At 45.9% G+C, this 24544-nt stretch overlaps 1 protein-coding gene across 2 annotated transcripts; it reads left to right on the plus strand.

Annotated features, from left to right (window-relative positions):
- On the plus strand, positions 1–23650 carry seh1l (SEH1-like (S. cerevisiae)). Of its 2 annotated transcripts, none has more exons than XM_085992313.1 (9): positions 1–227; positions 1544–1594; positions 3464–3610; positions 5450–5661; positions 10682–10780; positions 13128–13268; positions 15651–15808; positions 17717–17879; positions 22779–23650. In XM_085992313.1, exons 1-9 carry the CDS (start codon positions 117–119, stop codon positions 22987–22989), a joined length of 1293 nt encoding a protein of 430 aa, XP_085848439.1. In that variant the 5' UTR covers positions 1–116; the 3' UTR covers positions 22990–23650. The 2 variants fall into 2 exon arrangements, with proteins under 2 accessions (XP_085848439.1, XP_085848440.1); XM_085992314.1 differs by lacking the exon at positions 22779–23650 and adding an exon at positions 21925–22317.
- The last annotated feature ends 894 nt before the right edge of the window (positions 23651–24544 follow it).

Consider the following 24544-nt stretch of genomic DNA (forward strand, 5'->3'; position numbering starts at 1 on the left):
CCCGTTATTCCGGCCCGAGTGAGAGGCGCCAAAGTCTGGGTAACCGCGAGTGCTGCCGGAGGCCGCCGCCCGGGACTGATTTTATTTAGTTTCCATCTTATCGAGGGCAGAGGGAGATGTTCGTGGCCCGGAGCATCGCGGCCGATCACAAGGACCTCATCCACGATGTTTCCTTCGACTTCCACGGGCGAAGGATGGCGACCTGCTCCAGCGATCAGAGCGTCAAGGTGCGGGGAGGCCTCGGTTCAGGCCTCAGTCCATCCAGGGCCCGAGGGGAGTGTCCAGTCCCAGGGAGAGTGTCCAGCCCCAGGGACCGGGGGGAGCGTCCAGACCCGGACCCCGGGGGGGAGCGTCCAGCCCCAGGGACCGGGGGGAGCGTCCAGCCCCAGGGACCGGGGGGAGCGTCCAGACCCGGACCCCGGAGGGGAGCGTCCAGTCTCGGACCCCGGAGGGGAGCGTCCAGTCCCGGGCCCCGGAGGGGAGCGTCCAGTCCCGGGCCCCGGAGGGGAGCGTCCAGTCCCGGGCCCCGGAGGGGAGCGTCCAGTCCCGGGCCCCGGAGGGGAGCGTCCAGTCCCGGGCCCCGGAGGGGAGCGTCCAGTCCCGGACCCCGGAGGGGAGCGTCCAGGCCTGAGCCCCGGGCTGAGAGTTGGCCGACTGCCGGTCTTTCCCAGGCAGGTTCCCAATGTCTTTCAATCTGCCGCAGTCACGGTGGGCGGAGAGCCCGGGAGTCCCAGGAACAAGTGTGGGCCATGTCGCCCCTCGAGCCTGTTCCGACATTCAGTCAGATCATGGCTGATCTGCGACCTAACTCCATATACCTGCATTTGCCCCGTCTCCCTTAATGCCTTTGGTTAACAAAAATCTATGAATCTCAGATTTAAAATTAACAATTGATCTAGCATCAGTTGCCATTTGCAGAAGAGAGTTCCAAACTTCTGCCACCCTTTGTGTGTAGAAGTGTTTCCTAATTTCACTCCTGAAAGGTCTGGCTCTAATTTTTAGACTATGCCCCCGAGTCCTAGAATCCCCAACCAGCGGAAATAGTTTCTCTCTATCTACCCTATCAGTTCCCCTTAATATCTTGAAAACTTCGATCAGATCACCCCTTAACTATGTTCCTCTAGACTTGACTATTCCAACACACTCCTGGCTGGCCTCCCACATTCTACCCTACGTGAGGCCATCCAAAACTCGGCTGCCCGTGTCCTAACTCGCACCAAGTCCTGTTCGCCCATCACCCCTGTGCTCGCTGACCTACATTGGCTCCCGGTTAAGCAACACCTCGATTTTAAAATTCTCATCCATGTTTTCAAATCCCTCCATGGCCTCGCCCCTCCCTGTCTCTTTAATCTCCTTCAGCCCCACAACACCCCCGAGATATCTGCGCTCCTCTAATTCTGCCCTCTTGAGCATCCCTGATTACAGACCTTTTACTACCGATAAAGATACTACTGATATGGGAAGGGGGGAACTATTGATGCATTAATCTCTGTTTGTGATATCCGTTGAATATTTTATTTAAACCAATGCTTTGTTGTAACAGGTGTGGGACAAAGGTGAAACTGGGGAGTGGCACTGCACGGCGAGCTGGAAGGTAAGGAGCTGCTGCCTGTCGCTTGTGAGTAGTGGGGGGCTCAGGACAATGACAGTGCCTCTTGCCTCATCTACACTGTGTACATGTTGACACCAATGTTCCCTTTAAACTGTGCAGCCGCGCAGGGGTCCCGGGGCAGCCGGTGAAAAAACTGTGCGTGTGCAGAATTTTGAATGGGCCACATGGCCCAAAATGAATTGTAGGGACCATTGGTTGACACGTACACCAAATCGCAATAGTTTCTTTCTGTGTGTGCGTGTGTGTGCTTACATTGTATCCGATCTCACAAGGACTCTGAACTTGGGAGAAAATCAGACTCCATAATTTCTCCCTGCCGAATGACCATTGTTTTAGCTCAAAACACCGGATGCTGACAACATCGCTGGAGGGGTCACTGAGTTCACAGGTGGAAGCTGAAGCTAAATGCAGCTAAAGCACCGTGTGTTGGTGGTCATGTCGGCTAGTTTCAGTGCAGCTCCTTCACATTGTTCAAATCAGCAAATCCTCCAAGTGACTGACTCTGTGCAATAACCTTGGAAAAACAGAAATTGGAAAAAAATCAAACTGTTCTTCGTGTTAATCATAGTTCTTTCGATGCTTTGACTCTGTAATAGTGAGGCTCCCTCTGTGTTGAGTCAATATCAAAGTGTCCATTGGTTCAAATATGTACCTTGTTTGGATAAAATGCTGTTTCCTGTCGAGAACAGGACTCCGTATGACTGCTTAAAAGAGTTTAGCTTATTACATAACAATTTTATAAGTGAGTATTTACATGGTAGAGAATAGAGGTATGTATTGTAAAGTTATACAGATAAAAGAGGAAGGATATTCATCTGTCTCCGATGCTGTTCTGAAGCCTGGTGTCTGTGTTGAGGGGTGGGCGGGGGGGGGTGGGTGGTGGTGGTGTGAGAGCAGTGATTCTCCCTCAAATCCATTTCCTACTTCCTCTTTTTGCTTGTGGGAAAGACCCCCGAGCTCCACTTAGTAACTGCACACAATGGCACTATTAACCTTCTGGATTGTTGGGGATAGCAAGTGAAAAACCAGCATCTTACAACTCTGGTTCAGGGATGAGAGCTTCAGGGTGCTCTGCTACCTTGTCCTGGTAGGAAAGTCTCACATCTTTGGGGGCGGGGGGGAAGGGAAGGGAAGAAATAAACCTTTTACTGCAAGTAATGTATAGTAGAAAGACTCCAGTTGGAATGGTCAAAAGAAAGATGATTAAGTGGAAGCTAGATAAACACATGAGGGAGAAAGGAATAGAATGTTATAAGAACATAAATAATAAGAGCAGGAGTCGGCCATACGGCCCCTTGAGCCTGCTCCGCCATTCAATAAGATCATGGCTGATCTTCGACCTCAGCTCCGCTTCCCCGCCTGATCCCCATAACCCTAGAGTCCAAAAATCTATCGATCTCAGTCTTGAATATACTCAGCGATTCAGCATTCACGGCCCTCTGGGGTAGAGAATTCCAAAGCTTCACAGCCCTCTGGGGCAGAAATTCCTCCTCATCTCAGTCTTAAATGGCTGACCCCTTATCCTGAGACTATGACTGTCAAGGCCTCTTAAGAATTTTATACGTTTCAATGAGATCACCTCTCACTCTTCTAAAATCCAGAGAATAGAGGCCCATTCTACTCAAATCTCTCCTCATAGGACAACGCCCTCATGCTAATAGTTGGATGATGTAGGGGGTGGGAAGAGGCTTGTGTGGAGCAGAAACACCGGCCTGCATAGACCAGTTGGGCCGAATGGCCTGCTTCTCTGCTAAGTAATTCTATGATCGGCAGTCTCACTGAGCAGCATACCATTGGAGCCACTCTGCTCTCTATCCTAATGGACGGTGTTTTATCCAACCTGTTCTGTAGACGCACAGTGGGTCAGTATGGCGAGTGACGTGGGCCCACCCAGAGTTTGGCCAAGTGCTCGCCTCCTGCTCCTTCGATCGGACCGCAGCTGTGTGGGAGGAGATAGTGGGCGAGTCGAATGACAAACTGCGGGGACAGAGCCATTGGGTGAGTTTGGATCTTTTCACTGCTGCCGGCGCTGGGTTTGGTTGGTGCCGCGGTGTTTGCGGTGGAGCGAGACGGATGACAGTTTTCCCACATTCCAGTCCCCCAATCAATGAATCCATCTGAGATATTAAATCAATTTATAAAGCTCAGCATATCATCTTGAGACAATGCTCCATTAATTGGCAAAACAATGATTCAGGGTGAAATATTAATTTTTATGCACGTAATAAAATGGTCAGAAATGCCTTAATTGCCAGTCAGCTCGATGTATTGTGAAATGAGGTAGATGTCCGCTAAAGAAAATGTAAGACTTGCATTTCTGTAGCGCCTTTCACAACCTCAGGATGTCCCAAAGTGCTTTACAGCCAATGAAGTACTTTTTTGAAGTGTAGTCACTGTTGTAATGTAGGAAATGCGGCAGCCAATTTGCACACAGCAAGCTCCCACAAACAGCAATGTGATAATGACCAGATAATCTGTTTTTTAGTGATGTTGGTTGAGGGATAAATATTGACCAGGACACCAGGGAGAACTCCCCTGCTCTTCTTCGAAATAATGCCATGGGATCTTTTACGTCCACCGGAGAGGGCAGACGGGGCCTCAGTTTGATGTCTCATCTGAAAGACGGCGCCTCCGACAGTGCAGCACTCCCTCAGCACAGCACTGGAGTGTCAGCCTAGATTTTTGTGCTCATGTCTCTGGAGTGGGACTTGAATCCACAACCTTCTGACTCCGAGGCGAGAGTGGTGTGCATCTGGTTTTTCAGGATTTTTATTTATTAATACTCGCTTTAGCCGTTCTGTTACAAATTAGGCAAAGTCCTCTCAGTGGACATAGAGTCATAGAGATACACAGCACAAAAAGAGGCCTTTCGGCCCATCGTGTCCGCACCAGCTATCAAGTCCTGTCTATTCTAATCCCATTTTCCAGCACTTGGTCCGTAGCCTTGTATGCTATGGCGTTTCAAGTGCTCATCCAAATGCTTCTTGAATGTTGTGAGGGTTCCTGCCTCCACCACCCTTTCAGGCAGCGAGTTCCAGATTCCAACCACCCTCTGGGTGAAAAAGTTTTTCCTCAAATCTCCTCTAAACCTCCTGCCCCTTACCTTGAAACTATGCCCCCTGGTTATTGACCCCTCTACTGAGGGGAAAAGTTCCTTTCTATCTACCCTATCTATGCCCCTCATAATTTTGTACACCTCAATCAGGTTCCCCCTCAGCCTTCTCTGCTCTAAGGAAAACAACCCCAGCCTGTCCAGTCTCCTCATAGCTGAAGCGCTCCAGCCCGGGTAACATCCTGGTGAATCTCCTCTGCACCCTCTCCAATAGAATCACATTGGGCACATTGCTGTGAGACAAAATGTTCCCTGCGTTCACTTCTTATTAAACCAGCACCAGAAGGCTGTGGCTCTTTAACGGAATATTGCTCTTAGCCTTCACAGTTGGGCTTACCTCCTGCATTAGGGAGAGAGAAGGCGGGGGAGGGGGGTGGTGAATTCAGTGAGGATTCCTGCATTTGTGCTCCTGATTGTTGTCCTTTGGTCCGTACTGGAATGTGTACGTGTGTCATTGTCAGGCGAGAATAGGACTAGGTTCAGCTGCGATGCCCCTCGCAGTCCAATAGCCTACCACTTGTAGAGGCTGACGTATGAGGAATGGCCGCAGGCGCAGTATTGGAGGGCAGCTGGATCCATTGAAATTGTACGCTAGGAAAAGTCGGCGTCTCCAGCAGAGATGGGGATATGGGGAAGAATATTGGAATAAAACGGGGGGAAAAAAAGATGTTGTGACTGGCTGCATGCACATTAACAGGCCTGTAAATGCCTATACCTCCAAACAGGTGAAGAGGACTACCCTCGTGGACAGCAGAACCTCGGTGACGGATGTGAAATTTGCCCCGAAACACATGGGTTTGGTTCTAGCCACATGCTCCGCAGACGGTGTTGTGCGGATATACGAGGCCCCAGACGTCATGAACCTCAGTCAGTGGTCATTGCAGCATGAGATCTCGTGCAAGTTGAGCTGCAGTTGTATCTCCTGGAACCCCTCCAGGTGAGAAGGTGCACGAGCCATATGGGTATTTTGGCACCAAACAACACACTTGAGAACATTTTCATTTAACCCAGTGTACCAATTGTGGATAAAACAGCAACCGCGTAAAGGTAGCGCATAACTTTGGTTAATAGTGAGCATTTTTACTTAGTTAAAAGAAAAAAAACTTGCATTTATATAGCGCCTTTCACAACCACCGGCCGTCCCAAAGCGCAATCACTGTTGTAATGTAGGAAATGTGGCAGCAAGATCCCAGCAATGTGATCATCTGTTTTTTAGTGATGTTGATTGAGGGATAGATACTGGCCAGGACACTGGGGGTAACTCCCCTTCTTCGAAATAGTGCCGTGGGATCTTTTACGTCCACCTGAGAGAGCAGACGGGGCCTCGGTTTAACGTCTCATCCGAAAGACGGCCCCTCTGACAGTGCAGCACTCCCTCAGCACTGCACTGGGAGAGTCAGCCTAGATTTTTGTGCTCAAGTCTCTGGAGTGGGACTTGAACCCACAACCTTCTGACTCGGAGCCGAGGGTGCTACCCACTTGAGCCAACGCTGACACTGAATAATAATATGACTAATTGAGGGTGCCTTTCAAAGTTCGGAATAAATTTATGTTGAACTGCTGTAGAGGCTGTTATATGTAAATAAAATTGATGAGATTTCTTCCTTCGCTGCTGCTACCACATTGAGGTGAATAGCATAGCTGCATTTAAGGATAAGCTAGATAAACACATGAGGGAGAAAGGAATAGAAAGTTTTTTACTAATGGTAAGTGCACCCTTTAAGCACAGTGAAGGTTGTTACGCTGAGAGTGAGGGCTACTTCTGTGACTCCCAACAGATTTAATTGCATGTTGCCATTATTTGTATATAGGGCTTAAGAATTATAGAAATTTACAGCACAGAAAGAGGCCATTCGGCCCATCATAGAAACATAGAAGATAGGAGCAGGAGTCGGCCATTCGGCCCCTCGAGCCTGCTCCGCCATTCAATGAGATCATGGCTGATCATCCAAATTCAGTACCCTGTCCCTGCTTTCTCCCCATATCCCTTGATCTCTTTAGCCTTAAGAAATATATCCAACTCCTTCTTGAATATATTTAATGAATTGGCCTCCACTGCCTTCTGTGGTAGAGAATTCCACAGGTTCACCACTCTCTGGGTGAAGAAATTCTTCCTCATCTCTGTCCTAAATGGCTTACCCCTTATCTTTAGACTGTGATCCCTGGTTCTGGACTCCCCTGCCATCGGGAACATCCTTCCTGCATCTAGCCTGTCCAGTCCTGTTAGAATTTTATAAGTTTCAATGAGATCCCCTCTCATTCTTCTAAACTCCAGCGAGTATAAGCCCAATCAACCCAATCTCTCCTCATACGTCATTCCTGCCATCCCAGGTATCAGCCTGGTGAATCTTCGCTGCACTCCCTCCATGGCAAGAACATCCTTCCTCAGATAAGGCAACCAAAACTGCACACAATACTCAAGGTGTGGTCTCACCAAGGCCCTGTACAACTGCAGCAAGACATCCTTGTTCCTGTACTCGAACCCTCTCGCTACGAAGGCCAACATACCATTTGCCTTCTTAACCGCCTGCTGCACCTGCATGCTTAGCTTCAGCGACTGGTGCACAAGGACACCCAGGTCTCGTTGCACTTCCCCTTCTCCCAATCTATGGAGGTTCAAATAATAATCTGCCTTCCTGTTTTTGCCACCAAAGTGGATAACCTCGCATTTATCCACATTATACTGCATCTGCCATACATCTGCCCAATCACCCAACCTGTCCAAATCATACTGGAGTTTCTCGGCATCCTCTTTGTGTCGTCTGCAGACTTGGAGATATTACATCTAGTTCCCTCGTCTAGATCATTAATATATATTGTGAATAGCTGGGGTCCAAGCACCGATCCCTGCGGTACCCTACTAGTCACTGCCTGCCACTCGGAAAAAGACCCGTTTATTCCAACTCTTTGCTTCCTGTCTGCCAGCCAGTTCTCTATCCAAATCAGTACCTTGCCCCCAATCCCATGTGCCTTAACTTTACATGCTAACCTCTTATGCGGGACCTTATCGAAAGCCTTCTGAAAGTCCAAATACACCACATCCACTGGTTCCCCCTTATCTATTCTACCAGTTACATCCTCAAAAAATTCCAGTAGATTAGTCAAGCACGATTTACCTTTTTGTAAATCCATGTTGACTTTGTCCGATCCTGTCACTGTTTTCCAAGTGCTCTCGTGTCTGCCGGCTGAAAAAGAGCTAGCCAGCCTAATCCCATTTTCCAGCTCTTGGTCCGTAGCCCTGTCGGTTACGGCACTTCAAGTGCATACCCAAGTACTTTTTAAATGCGATGAGGGTTTCTGCCTCTACCACCCTTTCAGGCAGTGAGTTCCAGACCCCCACCACCCTCTGGGTAAAAAAAGTTCTCCTCAACTCCCCTCTAATAGAAGTCATAGAGAAGTCATAGAATTTTACAGCACAGAAAGAGGCCCTTCGGCCCATCGTGTCTGCGCCGTCCATCAAGCCCTGTCCAATCTAATCCCATTTTCCAGCATTTGGTCCATAGCCTTGTATGCAATGGCATTTCAAGTGCTCATCCAAATGCTTCTTGAATGTTGTGAGGGTTCCTGCCTCTACCACCCTTTCAGGCAGTGAGTTCCAGACTCCAACCACCCTCTGGGTGAAAAAGTTCCTCCTCAAATCCCCTCTAAACCTCCTGCCCCTTACCTTGAATCTATGCCCCCTTGTTATTGACCCCCCTACTAAGGGGAAAAGTTCCTCTTTATCTACCCTATCTATGCCCCTCATCATTTTGTACACCTCAATCAGGTCCCCCCTCAGCCTTCTTTGCTCCAAGGAAAACAACCCCAGCCTGTTCAGTCTTTCTTCATAGCTGAGGCGCTCCAGCCCAGGTAACATCCTGGTAAATCTCCTCTGCACCCTCTCCAATGCAATCACATCCTTCCTATAGTGAGGCGACCAGAACTGCACACCGTACTCCAGCTGTGGCCTTACCAGCGTTTTGTACAGCTCCATCATAACCTCCCTGCTCTTATACTCTATGCCTCGGCTAATGAAGGCAAGTATCCCATATGCCTTTTTAACCACCTTATCTACCTGTTCCGCTGCCTTCGGGGATCTATGTACATGTACACCAAGGTCCCTCTGACCCTCTGTACTTCCTAGGGTCCTACCACTCATTGTGTATTCCCTTGCCTTATTTGTCCGTCCAAAATGCATCACCTCGCACTTTTCAGGGTTAAATTCCATTTGCCACTTTTCCGCCCATCTGACCAACCCGTTTATATCGTCCTGTAGCCTGAGGCTTTCCTCCTCGCAATTTACCACCCCACCAATTTTCGTGTCATCTGCGAACTTACTGATCATACCTTTTACATTCTCCTCCAAATCATTAATGTAGATCACAAACAGCAAGGGACCCAGCACCGATCCCTGAGGTACCCCACTGGACACAGGCTTCCAGTCACAAAAGCAACCTTCGACCATCACCCTCTGCCTCCTGCCACTCAGCCAGTTTAGGATCCAACGTGCCAAGGCACCCTGGATCCCATGGGCTCTTACCTTCTTGACCAGTCTCCTATGCGGGACTTTGTCAAAAGCCTTACTGAAGTCCATGTATACCACATCCACAGCATTTCCTTCATCCACACACCTAGTCACCCCCTCGAAAAATTCAATCAGATTGGTCAGACATGATTTACCCTTGACAAAGCCATGCTGACTATCCCCGATTAATCCTTGCCTCTCCAAGTGGAGACTAATTTTGTCCCTCAGAATCTTTTCCAATAATTTCCCTACCACAGATGTTAGGCTCACTGGCCTGTAATTTCCTGGTTTATCCCTGCTACCCTTCTTGAATAATGGTACTACGTTAGCTGTTCTCCAGTCCTCTGGTACATCCCCTGTGGCCAGAGAGGTTCTGAAAATTTGTGTCAGAGCCCCTGCAATCTCCTCCTTTGCCTCACACAGCAGCCTGGGATACATCTCGTCCGGGCCTGGGGATTTATCCACTTTTTGGCCTGCTAAAACCTCTAGTACCTCTTCCCTCTCGATGCTAATATGTTCAAGTATATATCACAGTCCCCTTGCCCGATTTCTATGTCTACATCGTCTTTCTCCATAGTGAACACAGATGCAAAAAATTCATTTAAAACCCCGCCTACATCTGGCTCTACACACAGATTGCCACTTTGGTCCCTAATGGGCCCTACCCTTTCCCTGGTTATCCTCTTGCCCTTAATATACTTATAAAACATCTTAGGATTTTCCTTTATTTTGCTCGCCAGTGTTATTTCATGGCCCCTCCTCGCTCTCCTAATTTCTTTTTTAAGTATGCCCCTGCACTTTTTATACTCCTCTAGGGCTTCCTCCGTCTTAAGTCTTTTGTAACTGCCAAAAGCCCCCCTTTTTTTCCTAATGCATTTTTGTATATCCCTTGTCATCCAAGGTTCCCTTTGCTTGTTGGTCCCACCCTTGACCTTTACGGGAACATGTTGGCGTTGTACTCTCTCTATTTCCCTTCTGAAAGTCTCCCACTGCTTTGATGTGGATTTTCCTATAAGTATCTGCTCCCAGTCCACTTTTGCCAGATCCTGCCTTATCATATTAAAATCGGCCTTCCCCCAATTTGGAACCCTTATTTCCCGGGCCGTCTTTGTCTTTTTCCATGACCACCTTAAATCTCACCGAATTATGGTCACTGTCGCCAAAATGCTCTCCTACTGACACTTCCACCATTTGCCCGGCTACATTCCCTAGAATTAGGTCCAGTACCGCCCCCTCTCTTGTAGGACTTTCTACATGTTGGCTCAAAAAGCTCTCCCCCCTAGTTATTGACCTCTCTGCTGAGGGAAATAGGTCCTTCCTATCCACTCTATCCAGGCCCCTCATATTTTTATACACCTCCCCATAACCTCCTCTGTTCCAAAGCAAAACAATCCCAGCCTATCCAATCTTTCTATATGCTATAAACTTTTTTCCCCCACATTTTTCTTCACAGTTCCCGTTCTCACCCCCCTATGATAGCGGTGGGAAGTGACGACAGCAGCACAAACGTAGGTGGGAAAGTTCAAATTTACGAATACAATGAAAACACCAGGTAAGCCACGAAGCAGTGCGTGGAAAATACACCGTTTTTTTTGTTGTTGCCGTTTTTCTCCCTGATGGTGCCCACCCATGCTGGAATCAAAGTTCCACGGACAGTTTCTGTCCGTCAAGGCGCAACCCAAGTGCTAGGTCTTCGCGTGCCAACCCAGACAGTGAACATCAGCAGGCTTTTCAAGTGTGGGAAACAACCCGCAACCAAGCCGGATCGTGAACCTGCCCTTAGCCGCACAAGGCCTTCCAGCGAGCGTCAGTAGCTCAGGTTCAGAAACAGGGACCTTAGTTGGGTTTTATCTCCCCCTTGATCCCTGGGGCTTCTGAAACCAGCTGTAGCATTATCTCACTGCTGTCCCAACTGAGATCCCTTTAAAGCACAGGATATTGCTGAAACTTGGGACCCTTCTGGTCTCGGGTGTACAGCTCAAGGTGCATGTATTTACTGAACCATCACAGGTCTCTGCAATACCGGCCCGTATATTCCCATCCCTACGGGTGGGTACGAGGTGTGTACACACGTGTAGGGACATCGGAAATGCCAGTTTCAGGCATGCGAAGCGCATGCGCTGAAAATCAGCATTTCCGACCTGTCAAGCAAGATCGGACGCCTGCCCTGGAGAAGGGCCTCTGCGGGGGAGAGTTCCGCTTTCTGGAGAACCTCCGCCCGCAGAAAACCCTTAGAAATCTTACGCCTGGTAAAAGCAAGCGTAAGGCCGGTTTTTACCAGCATAAGAGTTTTTAAAAGTTTAAAAAAAAAAATAATAATTTCACTCATTTATAATTTAAAAATACTTTTAAAAAGGTAAGTTTATTTTTAGCCCCGTAAAAAACTTTAAATTTTTTTTCAAAATTATATTTTTGTTTAAAATATTTAATTTAATGTAATTTTAACTCATTTTAAAAACGTGAAGGTTTTTAAAAAATGTATTTAATGTTTTAGTGTCTTTTTGGGGTGATCTCCATTCATATAATTGACAGGTCTATCTGTCAAAAGTATGAAGGGGGATTCCCTTCTATTGGCTGGCCTGGCCCACGTGATCCCAGGGACGCTTGCGAACCGCCTGCGCCCCTGGGGATACGTGGGCCCTGTGCATTTCGACTGGCGAGGCCCAGGAGCGGAAGTGTCCGCACCTCGGGAGCCCTCAGGTAAGAGGGTAGATTTTTTTCCGATAGGAGGCATCTGCACGCAGGAAGCCTCCGATCGGAAATTACGGGCCAATATTTTTAATAATTTACCTCTGCCTGAATCTGGCAGGATTGTAACAAAGGAACAAGCCAGTGAGAGGTAACGATCTGAGACCTCTTCATTAATACCTGACTTAAAATTTATCTTTTTGAAATAGGGTTAAAACTAACATTGTGGCAGGTATTTGACTTTAGTTTAAAGAACAAATTATTTTTCTCTAACAAAATCTCTTGAGCAAGGTGTCCTCACTTTTGTCTACAGAAAGTACATGTGGTGCTGCTGTGCAATGACATAATAAATATATATAAAACTAGCTGAGAAAGAAAGACTTGTATTTATATAGCGCCTTTCACGACCTCAGAACGTCCCACCCAATGTAGTACTTTACAGCCAATGAAGTACTTTTGAAGTGTAGTCACCAACGTTCCCTTTAAGCTACGCAGCCGGTGAGCAGGCTTCCCAATGCAAAAAAAACGTGCATGCACGGAAGTTTGAATGGGCCGTGCAGCCTGTTAAAAGGGCCGTGCGTCACCGAAAAAATTACAGTGAACATTGGTAGTCACTGTTGTAATGTAGGAAACACGGCAGCCAATTGCATGCAGCAAGCTCCCACAAACAGCAGTGTGATAATGACCAGATAATCTGTTTTAGTTATATTGATTGAGGGATAACTATTGGCCAGGACACTGGGGATAACTCCCCTGCTCTACTTCGAAATAGTGACCGTGGGATCTTTTACGCCCACCTGAGAGAGCAGACGGGGCCTCGGTTTAACGTCTCATCCCAAAGACGAAAAACAGTGGATAATTCCTTGATGGACTATAATTATAACTTTTAATGTGTGTGTATGACTGATAACACTTTCTTTGAGCAGCAATGTTAACTAACGAGCATGAAAATGAAAAGAGTAACTGCAGTTCCTCCCAGCTTTGTAATCTGCACGTCCACGGAATGCTTTCGGTGTCTCGAAAGCAATTACTTTCATCTGTTGGAGCACATTTTTGACACTGCCTTGCTCCCATTGCCCTCCCACTCGTGAAGGAACTCTTAGGCTAGATAGCCGCATTTTCAGTTTTGAGGGTTGAAGTCAGAAGAAAACATGAGCAAAGCTGGAATAAATGATATGAATCCTGATTTGATATTTGTGTTTTGTTTTTAGGAAGTACGCAAAAGCAGAAACCCTAATTACCGTTACCGATCCTGTGCACGATATTGCATTTGCACCAAACCTTGGAAGGTCTTTCCATATTCTTGCAGTAGCAAACAAAGATGTCCGAATTTTCACACTGAAACCTTTAAGGTGGGAAGTCCTAATTCCTGGTTTACCTACTGTATTTAATATCCCCAAAGCCATTTAGTATTTAAGCTATGAGAGAGAAAGAATTTGCATTTATGTAGCATCTTATCGTGGGTGTTCCAAAGTACCACCACACATACAATCATTTTGAATTGTAGTCACTGTTGTTTTGTAGGAGAATGCAGTAGGTATTTTGCAAATAGCAGTGATAACTAGTTGTTCTATATTTTTTGATGATGTTGTGGTGTTAGTTGAGGGAAGAATGTTGGCCAGAGCGGCTCTTCATATAGTGCCGTGGGATCTTTATCATCCACCTGAGTGGGCAAAGGATTGCATTTCCGACAGTGAGCACTCCCTCAAGAATAAGAAAGAAAGAATTTGTATTTATATAGCGTCTTTCGTGACCTCAGGACGTCCAAAAGCACTTTACAACTTGCATTTGTAAAGCGCCTTTTAATGTAAAAAAATGACCCAAGGCGCTTCACAGGTGTGGAATCAGACAAAAATTGACACCGAGCCAAAGAACGAGACATTCGGACATTTGGTAGGTTTCAAGGACGAGAGAGAGGCGGAGAGGTTTATGCAGAGAGGGACTTCCAGAGCTTAGAGCCGAGATGGCTGAAGGGTGGAGTGAAGGGAGTGCGGGATTCACCAGAGTTGGAGGAATGTAGAGTTCTCATAGGGCTGGAGGAGATTACAGAGATTTTAACACCGGGATCAACATTTTAAAATCGAGGCGTTGCCTGGCCAGGAACCAATGTAGGCCAACAAGCACGGGCGAACGGGACTTGGTGCAAGTTAGGTTACGGGTAGCAGAGTTTTGGGATGAGCTCCAGTTTATGGAGGGTGGAAGATGGGAAGCCGGGCAGGAGAGGATTGGAATAGTGAAGTCTAGAGGTAACAAAAGCATGGATGGGGGGTTTCAGCAGCAGGTGGCTGAGGCAGGGACAGAGATGGGCGATATTACGGAGGTGGATGTAGACGGACTTGGTGATGGAGAGGATATGGAGTCGGAAGCTCAGTTCCGGGGTCAGACAGGACTCCGAGGTTGCGAACAGTCTGGTTCAACCCAAGATGGTGGCCAGGGAGGGGGATCGAATAACTGACGAGGGACCGGACTTTGACAAAGACAATGGCTTTGGTCTTCCAAATGTTTACAGCCAATGAAGTACTTTAGAAATGTAGTCACTGTTGTAATGTAGGAAACGCGGCAATAAATTTGTGCACAGCAAGAAAATAATGACCAGATAATCTGTTTTAGTGACGTTGATTGAGGGATAAATATTGGCCGACGTGTCCGCCTGGATTAAGTGCTCAAGTCTCTGGAGTGCGGCTTGGAACCACGACCTTCTGACTTGGTAGCGAAGGATGCTCCCCACTGAGTCACGGCTGATGCTTAACTCCGTGTTTCAAATCGCACCATTTGACTGATTAGCACCTCATACGTTTTTAAAAACATTCTCCCAAAAGTAAAATATTCTGTGAATGTAAAAGTGTGTTTATAAATTTTTCTATTCTGTCTATTAATTTAATGCATGTCTAAACTTGATCATTATTTTACGATACCAGTTGGGTTGTACCTCTCCCCGTCACAACTGTTCATAATTGTAAGACAGCGATTCTACCAATTAGGACAGGAAGCCATAACAATTTTTTTTTTTTTTAATTATAAATATTTTTGTTTTAATAAAAGAATGAAGGGAGAGGTTAAGAGAAATTTCAGTTGTTCAGACATGGAATGCCGGATTGGAAACAGCAGTAGACACAACAACAAGTTGCATTCATATAGCCACATAAGGAGAAATTAGGACAGATTGGTCAAAGAGGTAGGTTTTAAGGAGCATCTTAAAGGAGGAAAGAGAGGCGGAGAGGTTTAGGGAGGGAATTCCAGAGCTTAGGGCCTAGGCAACTGAAGGCACGGCCGTCAATGGTTGAGCGATTATAATCAGGGATGCTCAAGAGGCCAGAATTAGAGGAGCGCAGATATCTCTGAGGGTTGTGGGGCTGGAGGAGATTACGGAGATAGAGAGGGGTGAGGCCATGGAGGGATTTGAAAACCAGGATGAGAATTTTAAAATCAAGGCGTTATAAAGCTTTTAGAAGGCAAGTGGATAAATAAAAACAATATGTGGAAAGGACGGGGGAATGGGACGAAGTGTTTAGCTCTTTTACAGAACAGTTGAGCTTAAGGGCCTCCTCTGCTGTAAGATTGTATGATTTAACAATACTACTGAAAAGATCCTTTTGATGAATAACTCCCGGCCCGAGACTGCTGCATTTTGTTTCACCCTGATCCTTCAATAGTAATCTGATGACTTCTAAACTGTTGCGCAGCCAATAAAAATAAGCATTAAACCTTTATCATCATCTTTTTCCTCCCCCCAGAAAAGATTTGAGCTGTTCGGGAGGGCCAACCAAATTTGAGATTCAGACAGTGGCACAGTTTGATAACCACAACTCGCAGGTATGGCGCGTGAGCTGGAACATCACTGGTACGGTCTTGGCGTCCTCTGGAGATGATGGATGTGTCAGATTATGGAAAGGTGATCTTGAATTTCTAAGCATAATGGGGTAACGTCAAACAATTACTTGGATTGTATGGTATTGTAATTATTGAGAGGTGTAGTTGAAGATTGGTAATTTGCCGATCTCCGTACAGGTGAGTGACTGAGGTGGTTTTATTTCACTTTATTTGACTTCCCATTGTGCTGTTGGCATTATTACCCTGTTACACAGGGATATTGTCACATGGACATTTAACATCGTGATCTACCCACTACAAGTTTTGTAGTAATGTGACATTTTCAGCTGTTTAAATAAGGATAAAAAATATTATTCCAACCTTCGGTTTCATCTGCAATATGACTGCTGGTGTAAACCGAAAGCTGGTTATGCAACTTCTAGGATGGTTGGTTATTATTTAATGGCCCTACAAGATGGTCATTGTTGTTAAGAGACCAAAGAACTGAAAGGAGAGTTGTACCACCTTGTGTAGCTGATTACTTTGGTGTGAAACTGAGTTTTGAAACACCACTGGCTGCTACTTTTCTTGTACCTCATTTTATAGTTGTGCCCTGGATCTGTAATCTAATTTCAGCCACGCAACTTGATTCCCTGATTCATAGAATAAGGCGCTCTATTTTGCAGAGCAGTTTTATGAATCGGGAGTGGGTGGTGGTGCGGGGGGGCATACACAAAAACAACACTTTTCTGACAGTGGGCTCCCTCAATTGCTCATCAAATGCATCCCGGCCGTACAGATCAGGGTTTGCAGAAGGAGCACTACACTTGACCTCAGTCCCCTCCCGGGTGACGGAGGGGTAAAGTGGCCGGGGTTCCAGCTCCTGACTGATATCCAGTGAGCATTATTGGAAGTGAACCTTGATGAATGGCTGTGAAGAACTACAGTACTAGAAAAGCCAGCCTACACTCAGCATCTTACTGCCACCAGCGCTGTATGTCTGTACACCAGCAAGGACCCAGCACCTTCAGGAGAGAGGTGGTGCGGGGGGGTGGAATTGGTGAGAAGTTTTTTTAAAAAGCTGTTCTCGAACATCATTAAGAGGCAGAGGATGAAGGTAAGGGGAAAACCACTGGATGGGAGAACAAACTGATGCTTGGAAACTTTGACCAATGGAAATTATCCAGGTGAGTCTACCAGTTTTTAGTTCATCTTGATTGATACTAATTATCATTAGGACAAGGCCCAACCAATTTAATAGACCCAGATGGAAATGAAGTACACTGGAGAAAGAATGAAGCTGGACTCCTTTGTCTGCCTCAGCCTATTTACTGCTGAAACCTTCATTCATGCTTTTGTTGCCTCCAGGCTTGACTATTCCAATGCTCTCTTGGCCGGCTTCGCATTTTCTACCCTCTGTAAACTTCAGCTCAAGGCTCAAGTCCCATTCACCCATCACCCCCGTGCTCGCTGACCTACATTGGCTGCCGGTCCGGCGACGTCTCAAACTTAAAATTCTCGTCCTTGTGTTCAAATCCATCTATGGCCTCGCCCCCCTCCCAGTCTCTGGAACCTCCTCCAGCCCTACATTCCTCCGAGAACTCTGCGTTCTTCAATTCTGGAATCCCCAATTTCCCTTGGCCCTCCATTGGTGGCTGTGCATTCGGCTGCCTAGGCCCTTACCTCTGGAATTCCCTCCCTAAACCTCTTGGCCTCTCTTTCCTCCTTTGAGACGCTCCGTTAAAAACTACCTTTGGCCAAGCTTTTGTCCTATTATCTCCTTGTGTGGTTCGGTGTCAAATTTTGCCTTAACGCTCCTGTGGAACGCTACATTAAAGGCACTATTTATAACTGTGGCATAGGTCGCGGGTTTGAAAGCACATTGATCCATCCCGTGAAATGCATGAAATGTTCATTTGTGTTCACTGGGGTTCTTTAATGCTTAAAATGCATACCACTGTCGACTGACGTTCCGATGATTTTTTTTCAGCTAATTACATGGACAATTGGAAATGTACTGGCATATTGAAAGGAGATGGAAGTCCTGTAAATAGTGCCTTAAACCAACAGTCATTGGGAATTCTTAATTCTTCCTCCGCATTAAGCAATACATCCTTACAGAGTACACTTAATGGATCATCTGCTGGAGGAAGGTAGGTTGATAGTGCCTTCAGTTCAGAGGCACTGATGCAGATTTTAGAGAAATTTAGCCAGCTGGGGGCTAATAAGTTTCATTTGACTCTTGATTTTCAAGTGTTAGCCAAGTTGGCATTACACTGCGGCATTTGAGCGCTGGGTCCGATGGACACTAGGGCCATGTGTCAAATCCTGTAGCAAATGCTGATTGGCTTCACTGAAACTTTCCTCTTTTTAAGCTGGAAGTCATCTGTTGTGAAGAATGTGTAAGGGGTGATGTGAGTGAGACCCCACTGAGAAGGTGGGTAGGTAATTTGGGCATCTGCCAGTACTGTTCTGTAACAGCTGCTGGGTGGTGTAGATCAGTGTTTCTCAAACTGGGGTCCGCGGACCTCCCGTAGAGACTTTCCAGGGGGTCCGCGGCCAGAGGTAATTTCAAACCTGCTCCTCTTTATAAAACCCCACAACACCAGGTTATAGTCCAACAGCTTTATTTGAAATCACAAGCTTTCGGAGCGCTGCTTCTTCTTCAGGTGAAGTGGAGAAATGCATAAAGACACAGCTTATACTCAAGTCGACATTGGCTTGTTCTCTCTACACAGATGCGGCCGGACCTACTGTGATTTCCAGCCAAAAAAAATGTTTTTTGTCTTTTTTTGTTTTTCATACAGACCCCAGCATCTGCAATATTTGACCCCTTGTGACCCCACCTCATTGTTCTTTGATGTAATGTTTCCCTGACTGACCTGTTTGGACACCATTCACACCTTTGACTGCTGTGATTATCTCTCTGCCGAGGTGTGACAAATGGCAGTTGGAAAGGTTACCTGTAAACATCTGACATGATTCTCTGACTATATAAGCTGTGTCTTTATGCATTTCTCCACTTCACCTGAAGAAGGAGCAGCGCTCCGAAAGCTTGTGATTTCAAATAAAGCTGTTGGACTATAACCTGGTGTTGTGTGATTTCTTACATTTGTCCACCCCAGTCCAACTCCGGCATCTCCACACCCTTTATAAAACCAACACTGATTCGGTTCTTGCGAATTATTCTCAACGGCTGGGCCCGCCTCCTCACAGAGGCCCCCAGCACTTGCTCACTTTGCAACAACGAGCGCTCCCTGCCGGTCGTGCCGCTCCCTCTCCCTGGCACCGCGAACCTGTGCCACCCTCCCGACACGTGATCCGAGCACCTGCGTGGGGGGGTGGGGGGGCCTTCAAACCCGTGCCTGAGCGCGTTCACGCAAACACGTGCAATCCTACAGTACAGCCGTTGCAAACCATGCCAGTGGGACAGTGCGGCGGTGAGTCGTGCTTCCAGCAGCATCCCAGCTTGTGCACGGGAGCGCGTGTCCTCACTCACCTTGGCCAGCCTGCTGACGGCTTTAAAAATTGTCCAGCACTAAGTGGCTAACAGTGGCCATCTGTTGCTGCGGAGTACCCAGAATTGGTGTGAGAAGCAGGCACACCCATCTCTCTGCAATCAAGTTTGAGAACCGCTGATCACCCGTGAGCTTCCAATGGGCATCTTCCCCCAACATGGAGTTGAAGTCAGGAACTTGCCATTTGGAGAGTTGAGTACTGTGGCAAGCTGTGTCCAAAGATCAAGCTGCTGTGTAATCATGCTGCTCACTGCTGCTTTTATTTTAAATTATTACTCCTTTTTGATTCTACATTAGCTTTTACTTTTGAAGATGTTTGAGTGACGGTGGCACATTATTTCATTTATTACCTATTTATTATAAAGAGGAATCTTTCTGACCCCTGGCATAAATTCCAAAAATGAACAGGACCTGCTCTTAAATTCTTCATTTACTTCTACAGATTAATTTAAAAAAAAACAAGAGTATAGTCATAGCCGCACACTAGATTGCACAACAATAAACTTCTCCAGATGTGGAAATAACAATAGAAACTGTGTCCACTGCATGGTGTCCATAACTCTGAAGTGGATGTTACCTTGAAGTATTGATGTATGTAACACTGAAATAATGAAGCACATTTGAAATAATGAATGCCCAAACTTATAAAAGAAAAAAAAAAATTATAACAAGCAATGTTTCCTGTACGCTGCGCTTTTTAGTGCATAGTCCCTTTAAATTTCCGCGCACGCGTTGTATTTGCAATGGTGAAGCCGGTGAGCGGCCTGCGCGGGACCTTTCCCATTGCAGCCACGCAGCTTAGAGGGAACATTGATAATGAGCACTAAATACTGTTCTGTATATTATTGCAAATGCTTAGAACTTGAAACCAACCTCATGGCGCACAGTAGTGTCTGCTGCACTTAAATCTACACAACTCTGTGCTTGTACTGAATGGGTTAAAATAATTTATAATTTAATTTGCCCGATTGTAAACCAAACCCCCCCCCCCCCCCCCCCAAACATGTATGAGACATCAGTACTCTGGGAGTTGACAGTGAAGTGTACACAGGTTTTTTTGTATCTAGGTCATACATTAAGAGTGCATGTGGGTTTCTTTAGCTCCCTATCAGAGATGGGTTGCTTGGGAACTCTGTCCGCTTTCCCCTCACTAACCCAGGGAGGCCAACGCTGACCAGATATCAAAACTGGGACCATCATGATTTGCGTAACTCCGCGACTCACTAGATGAGCTTGCTCAGGGGAGCTCTGGGACTACATGTTCTTTGACCAACACTCGCTCACCATTTTCACACATTAGTAGCCACGTGGTCTCTTTTTTAAATGCAAGAGCATTTCTTCCACTGCAATGAGCACCTGAAATTGAGATGTGAAGACCAGTAAAATTTATTGTTATTGTCTTGAAGGAACATTTTCAATGTAAAGAAAACCCAGATATCAAGTAATGTAATTAAAAGGAAAAACCGGAGAGGGATGTTTCCTACTTAGCTGGAGGTGTTTTTAATTTAATTACTGATTCTAAGGCCAGTGGAGATGACCATTTCAACTCTTCTGTCAAATTATGGAGGCACTTCATTCGCCCCAGATATTGGAGTACAGGAAACTCTTTCTTATCTGGCACCAACGGGACCGGTGTGGTGCCGGTTTATCAAAAAGTCCGGATTACAGAGGTATAGTTAAAAGGTACGAGAGTTCCGTACACAGCAACAAATCCAGGCTTCCCTGTTGCTTAGCAACAGCTGCAGGAACCCCGGCCACAGACCAAGCGTCCCTGTTGCTTAGCAACAAGTGCAGGAACCCCGATTACACAGCCACAGATCCAGGAACGGAAACTAATATGAAGTAAAACTTACCTGAACCTACTCCTGAATTTTGCCGGTTAACAGAGATTTCCAGTTATTTAGGTGCCGGTAAATCGAGAGTTTCCTGTAGCTTCATAGTAAATCCTGTAAAATGCCAATCAGGACCTGGTTGTTATTTTTGAGCCAGGAAAAGATGCTGCTGGATGAGCACTGCTCTGTATTCATAGGGGAGAAAATAATGAGGGTGTTTTCTCTGGCTAGAAATACTCGCTTTTCTCTGGCCCCATTAGTTGTTGGTGGTGATGGGGGCAGAGACAACACAATCTCGAGGCTTTTTGTCAGTGCTGCTCTCACCCAACTTACTGCAGATTCAGTCTCTGATTCCCCCCCTGCCTGTCCTTTTCTGGGGAGGCAGTGTTCCCTGATGATTTGGTTAAGCTCAGGAGCTTTGCAGTGTGGAAAACTGCAGGGGCAAACAATATTTAACTTGGCACAGAGCATTGGTCCTAAAGCAGTGTGCCATCTGGAGGTACCTCTTTCCTTCCTCCCCCACACCCCACCCCCTTCCCTTCTAGAAATACTCCATTTTAAAATTTGAGTTTATGTATACTGTGGTGCTGAACAGTGGTTGTGGACATTGCTTGCACATCCCTTCTGTGTACAAGATTTGTATTGACTTATCAAAGAAACAGACCTTGGGAGCTATCGGCAGAGCATTTGGATTTCTCTGTTTAACTGTCGAAGTGAAGTTGCATTTGAAATGTTCTCTTTTTTTCCCTCCAACCCAAAAATATATAATGGAATAGAAAGGATTACAAACATTTGCAAATTTGAAATGTGGTTAAGCAGAGGTATATGTTCATTTTTTTTCCTTTTAGGAAACCTTGATACATCTTGCCTTCTACACACATTATGCCCTTTTCAACAGAAAGAAAACACAGCTGATCTCAAGCTAACCGGAATAACTTTGCTGTTTTGCTGCTTGTTGCATGCACACAGGAATGAAAAGTGAACCCCCTTTTCCCCTCCCCAGCGTCATCTGATACCTCCCGAGACCAACCAGCAACCTGCTTACTAATAAACCTTGGATGGAAGGCTTTATAAAATTACATTTTTTTTTCCGTTTGCTAGTGTTTCCCCCCCCGCCCCCACCCCGAACAAGTTTGACATTGTTCTGAAACAGTCGGCATCAATGTACAGGACACTCAGAGGAGAGGCGCATGTTGCTTTTACATTATAGAAGAAGGCTTGGAATAAATCTATTTTGCATCTTCTGTAGCCATGTGTATATATAACATTTAAGATGACAATAAACATCACTTCCTTTATAAAAAATTTTTTTAAGGAAAACACTGCAAAAGTATTAAGGCTGAAAGGTGAATAGAGTTTAACTAAATTGATTTTGAGATGCATAAACAGCAACTGCACACATAATGACACCATGCATGCTGTGAGCATTCCAATGTTTGTATTGATTCATATTGTGTTCACATAATGATACAGGAACTGTTTGAAAGTACAGGTGAAAGATAGTTAAAGGGCATTGAACTGTTGCATGGGATTGCCTTACTGTGGTCAGTTTCCTGAACCAAGACCCGGTGTTTTAGTTTGTTTATTTTTTTAGGCATGTGTACCTTTCATTTTCTTATATTCACCACTTTTTCTCTGTCTTCTGTTCTTTTTTCTCCCATTTTTATCTCTCACCTGTGTGTTCCCATCTACATCGTTTCAGGTCTTTCTTTTCCCCTTCGGACCATGCTCGGGCCGGATCAAGATGGTCCAGTTATGCCCAGCCTCTTCCTCTTCCTCCTCCTCCTCCTCCTCCTTCTATGGCAGAACAGTCTTGTGATGCTGATACAACCCACCTTCAGTATCGTAACCCTCACAATCGATACTCCTCCAGAACTCTTAATTCCTTGCCAGAGAATGAGGGGGTGCAATAAAAAAAAGCCTACTTATGCAGAGCTGGTAATTGTGTATGTTTCTGCTAACTTATTTTCACCTTTCCTCACTTCGACTGTACAGAGTAAGTTTCTCAATCGATGGTTTGTTGGATTAGTTCTGTCACTCGTGTATATGAATTGTGTAGATAATCTGATGTTGAAAAGTCTCTCTTAAATCAAACCAGCAGCTCCAAAATACTCGAGATTGGAAAGCTGCAGTTGACTCCTGTATACGAGGACAGTTAGTAGACCAAGTTAAACGGAAAGAGTTGTGGTGTGCCTTAGAAATGCCTACTGTTAATTGATTTTTAATGGAGATTAATCTGTATTCTAAGTTAATTTTGAAAGAAATACATGTTTTTCAAATTATTTGACCATATCAATTTTTGTTAAATATAATTTCTTGTGTTATGTTTGAGAGAAAATTCTGTATGTTTTAAATGTTACCGACCTCAAACGGGAGTGGTGCATGCAGTGCGCCTGTTGGCAAGATGATCATGGAAGCTGTGCTGGTATTTGCCATTCCAGTGTTTGAGCTGAAGTACACCATCATTTAAACATTTATATAGGCAGCGGTACAGAATTAAACGGAATAATGGATTGAGTGTAAATTTAGTTACACGTTTTTGTTAAAACAATAAAGACATATGCAAACAACTGACTTGATTGTAATTTGTGTGTGCTCGTGCATGCACACGGGGGGTTGCATGTCAGTAATCAAGTCATTGAGTATTGATCTCTCAATAGATTTTACTTAATATTATTTGTCTCTTAAGTAGCATAACTTTTTTTTATTCATTCATGGGATGTGGGCGTCGCTGGCAAGGCCAGCATTTATTGCCCATCCTTAATTACCCTCGAGAAGGTGATGGTGAGCCGCCTTCCTGAACCGCTGCAGTCCGTGCGGTGAAGGTACTCCCACAGTGCTGTTAGGGAGGGAGTTCCAGGATTTTGACCCAGCGACGATGAAGGAACGGCGATATATTGCCAATTCAGGATGATGTGTAACTTGGAGAACTTGCAGGTGATGGTGTTCCCATGCGCCTACTGCCCTTGGCCATTATAGGTGGTAAAGGTCGCAGGTTTGGGAGATGCTGCCGAAGAAGTCTTGGCGAGTTGCTGCAGTCCATCTTGTAGATGGTACACACTGCAGCCACGGTGTGCCGGTGGTGGAGGGAGTGAATGTTCAAGATGGTGGATGGGGTGCCAATCAAGCGGGCTGCTTTGTCCTGGATGGTGTTGGGCTTCTTGAGTGCTGTTGGAGCTGCACTCATCCAGGCAAGTGGAAAGTATTCCATCACACTCCTGACTTGTGCCTTGTAGATGGTGGAAAGGCTTTGAGAAATCAGGGAGATGAGACACTCGCCACAGAATACCCAGTCTCTGACACCTCTATGTGGCTGGTTCCCAAAACTGCTGGTAGACCCATCCTATAATACCAGTAGCTGCAGCCAGAGAGAAAATGGGAGTTCTGGTCAAGGTCTGAAGGCTACTTTAGGTTTTAGGATTAAAGTTTAGACATAGGTTTTAAATTTAGGGTTGGGGTTAGAGGTTA

The sequence above is a fragment of the Somniosus microcephalus genome, chromosome 7 (genome assembly GCF_052327205.1).
Source record: "Somniosus microcephalus isolate GS21.2 chromosome 7, FLI_Smic_1.0, whole genome shotgun sequence".
Classification (NCBI taxonomy): domain Eukaryota; kingdom Metazoa; phylum Chordata; class Chondrichthyes; order Squaliformes; family Somniosidae; genus Somniosus; species Somniosus microcephalus.

Excerpts from the sequence above, each read along its gene's own strand:
- seh1l (XM_085992313.1), top strand. The coding sequence starts at position 117 with ATGTTCGTGGCCCGGAGCATCGCGGCCGATCACAAGGACCTCATCCAC. Across the intron at positions 15,809-17,716 it reads ATGTGTCAGATTATGGAAAG|CTAATTACATGGACAATTGG; the intron begins GTGATCTTGAAT and ends ATTTTTTTTCAG. Across the intron at positions 17,880-22,778 it reads GGATCATCTGCTGGAGGAAG|GTCTTTCTTTTCCCCTTCGG; the intron begins GTAGGTTGATAG and ends ACATCGTTTCAG.